This window comes from Hyposmocoma kahamanoa, unplaced genomic scaffold (assembly GCF_003589595.1).
Source record: "Hyposmocoma kahamanoa isolate Upper Pololo Valley unplaced genomic scaffold, ASM358959v1 66, whole genome shotgun sequence".
Classification (NCBI taxonomy): Eukaryota; Metazoa; Arthropoda; class Insecta; order Lepidoptera; family Cosmopterigidae; genus Hyposmocoma; species Hyposmocoma kahamanoa.
Genome location: NW_020653854.1, coordinates 12,860,321 through 12,866,651, shown reverse-complemented (window position 1 = coordinate 12,866,651; position 6,331 = coordinate 12,860,321). Strand labels below are relative to the sequence as shown.

The window sequence follows — 6,331 nt, the reverse complement described above, 5'->3', positions numbered from 1 at the left end:
CCTATTGCAATAAAACGGCAATTTCATACTTTAACCCCTAATATTTTCTATTACTAGCAGTTGGCGGCAACATTTTTTATAGTTTTCAGCCACAATTTAGAGGAAAGCATAGTGGGTTAGATGCGTCATCCCTTTGTAGTCGGTATTTCTTAATTGTTAAGTACCTATTTACGCTATATTAGCTATATTTTTCCCATTTATATAGTAACAGTATAGCAAACTCATTTCTGCTATGAAGCAGCAATGTGAACATTACTGTGTTCCGGTTTTGAAGGGAAGGCATTTTCCACAACGCGACTACTAACCCCGAGCGATCGCAGCTATAACGGCTAATTTCACTTCAGAGTCGCGGCCGCGTCGATTGGGATGGAATATGACTTATTTGAATAAATGGTAATCACGCGCAGACAGGCGCCCGCGACTAGCCGCTTTTGGAAAATACGTGTAAGAGTACTGGTGAAATTACATGCACATAGGAGTAGTCAATTTATGACACCGGACGATGGGCGCGGTGGCAGTGCCTCTCAGATCTTAGATCTTTTCATTTTAAAGCTTGGAGTGGCACTGTATTCACGTCTAGAGTCCGCAGAGTTCTAAGTACCTCTTTTTGGCATATGCGAACTGGCGCCATAGTGAAGCCAGCCTGGGGTAAGGTAGGTGGCAGGTTCCCTGCAGCATCCAGACGCGAACTCTCTGCAAAGAGTGAGGCAAAAAGAATCGCCTTCTGTTCCGCAGTATAAACCAGCGAGCCATCCCAGCAGCGGTGGCAAAGATTGGCGACAAAAGTTAGATTCGACCGCTTTGGCCATATGTAATCTCCATACCGTGTAGTCGAAATAGGTTACTGAAGCACAATTCTCCTCCACACTAAATACGAGTACAAGAGTGCCAAAATAATAAAAATCATAATTTTTTTAATGTAATTTATTGAACAGCAATATTATTAAAGCAATTAAGAATAAACAAACGTACAAATGCAAAATACGATTCCGCCAATATGTTCAGCGTCAAAATAATCTGAATTATCGAACTAACCAAAAATGTCTACATAAGTACCACGGGGTAATGTTATATTTTTAGCGTTTTTAATATGTGTATACATATAGCTCGATAAAACTCTCGAAGCAGTTTATAAGCTTTCGTGTATGTCCTAGAAAGCCACTTAACAGATTACGTACACCACGTATGCAAGTATGTTTTGTAAAATAGAGGTTACATCTGCGACAACTGCATGTGCAGTGCTATTCACCTGAATATGGCATACTTAATGTGCTGTCCCAAGTGGCATAATACTTGCACACACCAACAATTTATGAACCCAAAAATAAAGTCTTTAGTTCGTAGTTTTAGTTCACGTGGCTAAATTGTGATCGTCCTGGCTTTTATTCCAAACTTTAGGTTCGATAAACAGAAGGTGTTACTAAATTATTTTCAGTTGCAATTTGAGGAACAGCTTAATTTCATTGATTCACCTGGGTTGAAATTGTTAAGGCAAATTTTTTCCATGAACACATATTGTGAGCACTCTGATATAAACTCGTAGAAAAGATTGACCACACTAGATGTATTGACATCTTTGGCTAGTTTGACCTTTCAAATAATGTTGACGCTGACTGTGCGTATCTTCGAAAATAGAAGTGTAAATAAAATTATCCAAAAAGGTTCCCGTATTATGTGGACAACGTAGCACAATTTTTAGTCCAGTATGCCTAACTCCTAACCATAATGTTTGATCGAAACCTACGTACCCTAAGAACTAAATTTATGTGCAAATCAATTATCATTATTAATTGTTAAATTAACCGCTTGTAGAAGCGCTGCAGTGGCGCGACCGTGGCGCGGCACGGCTGTTGCGCGTCTTTGGCGCTTAGCGATGCACGACATTGAATGTTACTAATACTAATCATTCGAAGGGGCAAATCACAATCGTTCGAGTCGAGTCGTATGATTATTATCGCGGAACTACTCGAAAGTCCACTAGTTATGACCATATGAAAATATCCCTGTCCCCGTCACATTCACGATATTTACCATAAGTCAGAGAGGGCCTGGCAGAAATGCTCTATATATTCTAGGTTTTAGTAATACTGATTAGTATTGAATGACCATTAGGATCATCCGAATACAAAAATTAGTAGGTTGCTAATTTGCCAATCGAATGACAGGATTAGTAATTACTAATAGAGTCGAATATCAAAATCATTCACAATCGCGCATCGCTAGACCGCATAAGTAATTTTTAGTTTACTAATTGTGACTGCAAATGTGACGCGCGCGTGTCACCACATTGGTGCCTTGGTGGTGCCATTGCAGCGCTTCTAATTTAAAGCGGCTAATTTAAAGACGCCTTATTGTTCAATGCAGTTTAAATGTATGGACTCATGACACGTAAACCTGAGCAGGAATGAATTAATACCTAAAAAAAAAATCTACAAAATATTCTAATAAATTAAGTGTGTGAGAAAATCTAAAACTAATAACAAAGTAAAATTATCTAAGAAACAATAAAATTTCAAAAACTGTTACATTTTAAGGTTTGTCGTTAGTATTTTTACCATGTGCGATTTTCATCAACATCACAGATTTATTAACAGCAGTGACGTTATCGACTATTTTTTCCATGTATTTAGTATGCGAGAAGATAGGTTTTGACGTAGAAACCAATAACTTATCGTTGATCACTGAAGCAAATCCGTCCTCTGAAAGTACGTAAATTAGTTTAATAAAAACACTGATGACGTTTTTTCTTTATTGCATACGTAAACGTAAACTGTGGCTGAGTAAATATCTACCATTTCAATAACTGTCTGTCTTGTATACAATGATTACGTCATGACAATTTCCATATTTCACGGGTCGTATTTATGCGTTTTACAGAATGTTGTTTAAACACGATTTTCTAATTTACGCAGTTCTCAAAATCCTCGACTACCTATATAAAATTCTAATATTACCTGATAAACCTGTAATATTGTTCCTCTTCATTAGCATTTTCAGTGTTTTCGATTTTTTCGCGAAAGGACAACATGTAGTGTTGTTCTTATCTTTAATTTCAACATATTGTTTCTGAGAGTCCTTTGCTGAGCTTTCTTCCATCAAATCAAACCCGATATGTTCTCCGTAAGAATTCATCAAAAAGTTAATAATATGAGGTAATAAAGATGGGTTGTCTTTTAACATCTTATTTATTAGAAGTCGATGCTTTTGAAAACCTATGGCAATTTCATCACGGAGCTGCAAAGAATTGGATATAATAAATTGTTTGGTTTATTTGGCACCTTCGTTGCAGTAGTGCAGGATTGCTATGCAAGGTGTTGATGTCGAGGCTTCTCAGTAGCACACCAAGATCTTTATAAGAAGTAGGGACTAATCTTCCACGTACGGCTGCAAGCTACGGACATTGGTATTCGAGGAGCAGAATAAGTGCATGGTGACTAAGAGTATACTAACTAACACACTAAAAATTTTCGGACCGTTTCCCAGACCAGACGAACGACCTGCAAGAAAGTCTAAATAGATCAGCTCGTGACTGAACCCAATGTGCAAAATGGAACAAAGACCCACAACCGCATTGTGAGAATGCAAGATGAAGAAAGTTTTGCGGGGTCATACAATGGTGAAGAGTCACAGAGTGCCGTGACGGATTAGCAGAATATCATGAGAATATCATGAGAATATCATCAGAATACCATCAGCCTAAAGAGTCCCGATCTGTGGTTGTAGTGATTGGTTATTAAGATACGAGTTATTACGCACAATTAATAATAAGATACAATTGCTTTTGCATGAGGCGCAGCTTAAGTTAGTCGACAGTAAGCCTATGGGGATAAAGTGGATTATCAAAAAATAATGAATGCTATATAGATATTCTTGGAGCGGATGAGATAAAAAGAAACTTACAATAATGTTTGCATCTAGTTCTGTATCATATAAAATAATCAGGTCACTGTATTGTGGGCAATCCTTACTGTACTTATAAATTTGTAGAGAGTACATAGCAAAAGTTGTCCACATCGACAAACTGAGATAAATACATAAGAGTATGAGTTGCCGTGCACCCCGTTTAATAGGTTTCGCCACAATAGCCATGTTTAAAAAATATATTACGTTACAAAATATTTTTTTTAATAATTTTCAATTCACTTCACTTTTTTAAACATGTCGCAAACAGCAGAACAACAGAAAAACAAAAGTTATAGAGCATCCATTGGGTAACCCGCGAGTTGTCCCGATTTATTAGCTGTTTCAACAAATCAAAGGGCAAGTTGACGCCTTTGCTGAGTCCGTATGTCCCGTACATCCGTACCTTAGAGTATGGAAAAAAATAGTTTCCTGGAGACCTATAGCACAGGGTATCCTAGTTTAGGCTCCAGCCTTCACAGACAACAAATGTTTTATTACTTAAGAATGTTTAATTATGGTTGAAATTGTGTGTGACGGAAATAAATTTATTATTATTATTATTATTATGTTTATTTTAATCTCTCGCCTATTATTATTATTATTATTATTATTATTATCGTATTTATTTATTTATTTATAATTATTATTATTATAGTCTAAGCACGCAGTTCCCCCTTCTGCCTATTTGTAAGTCAATGGCCTTAGAGGATGGAAAACCTTCTGCGACAGACGGACGCTTAGACTATTCCTGTTATTCCTTTTTTTTTCCATCCTTTATGGATGGACGTGAGATTTTTTTTTTCACACAGTAAGAATACAAATCTTAGACTTTATTTTTTTCCATCCTCTAAGATACAAATACACCAATGATGTATATTATTATCTTTGGTTATCACATATAACACACCTTCACTTTTGAAATTTTTGTTGAATTGATATTCAATTATTATTATTATTTATGGGAATTACTCTACTAGTTTGTTATAATTATTAATACAAAAAATAAAAAGTCTAAAAAGTCGTTGAAAAAATCAAATACAAAAACACGACAACAAGTGTATGCACTTGTGCACCAGCGGACCTCACGAATTTTTCTATGGAAAAATTCGTGAGGTCCGCTGGTTCGTTCCGTGGCTTAGTTGATATCACAAACTAATAAGAGATACTGGTATAGCGTCTGCTTAGAGGATGGAAAAAAAATAAAAGAAAGCGTCTGGTACGGTATGCTAGAAGCATGACATCGGTTCAAATCCGGCCGGATCAAAGGATTTTTTTCTAAGTGTTCGATCTTTGTATTAATAATTAAAACACCTTCACTTTTTTATCTATAAAATTTGCATGACTAAAATTGTCAAATTGTCACACACTACCACGAACCAGCGGACCTCACGAATTTTATTATGGAAAAATTCGTGAGGTCCGCTGGTTCGTTCCATGGCTTAGTTGATATCACAAACTAATAAGAGATACTGGTATAGCGTCTGCTTAGAGGATGGAAAAAAAATAAAAGAAAGCGTCTGGTACGGTATGCTAGAAGCATGACATCGGTTCAAATCCGGCCGGATCAAAGGATTTTTTTCTAAGTATTCGATCTTTGTATTAATAATTAAAACACCTTCACTTTTTTATCTATAAAATTTGACATGACTAAAATTGTCAAATTGTCAGATAAATCAAATTAAAAAGAAGCCATATCTACACCAAACTTGATCAAATCCCGCAATATTTTCTATTAAATATGTTTGAAGCACTTGGATAGACTAAAGTAGTTTACTTACACTTGTAACAGTGATTCTATAAAATATACTCGAAAGTATTCATCCGGTGCATAGCGGGAAATACAACACCAACCCACCTTAAACATCTCAACTGAAAGTGAAAGTCCATTCATAGGAAAAAATTTTATCGACAGGAAGGTAAAATCGCTTTGTGATGAAAAATTCTGCCCGACAGATAAATAAGAGCCTCGTTCATTTAACTGCATTGTTATTGACTAATAGTAAATATACTTGGTACTTGGTGTAACGGGCTGGTGTCCGCAACTCGACGACAAGGCGCCTAATAGTAAATATATTATCAAACTAGTTCGAAGTTACTCTGCTGGCACGGCCGAAATACTAATATGTCACACAAATACTAGTTTGACAATGAATAATATCGATACTTCGGGAAAAAAAGGGCGTAAATAGTGGACTACAAAGTTTACAAGACGAGGGAAAGTCAACCAATTTTTATAGAATTAATATAATAAACAAAATAAATAAATAAAAATAAAAAATAAATAAAATTGAGCATTCAAAAATCAACCCAATTACATAAATTATTGTCGAGTTCTTTAGTTGTCGCGACTGTTAGAGTGGTTACACACGGCGACTTTTATTTATTGGTGATTGCATCGATGCAAACGCGCGACGGTATCGATTCAAAC

General features: G+C 36.0%; 1 protein-coding gene across 1 annotated transcript; it reads right to left on the bottom strand.

Annotated features, from left to right (window-relative positions):
* Nucleotides 1-1,726: 1,726 nt before the first annotated feature.
* Nucleotides 1,727-3,985, bottom strand: LOC113232102. Its single transcript, XM_026466739.1, has 3 exons — nt 3,901-3,985; nt 2,955-3,234; nt 1,727-2,699 (listed from the first exon to the last, which is right to left on the bottom strand). Exons 2-3 carry the CDS (start codon nt 3,178-3,180, stop codon nt 2,530-2,532), a joined length of 396 nt encoding a protein of 131 aa, XP_026322524.1. The 5' UTR covers nt 3,181-3,234; nt 3,901-3,985; the 3' UTR covers nt 1,727-2,529.
* Between the last annotated feature and the right edge of the window lie 2,346 nt (nt 3,986-6,331).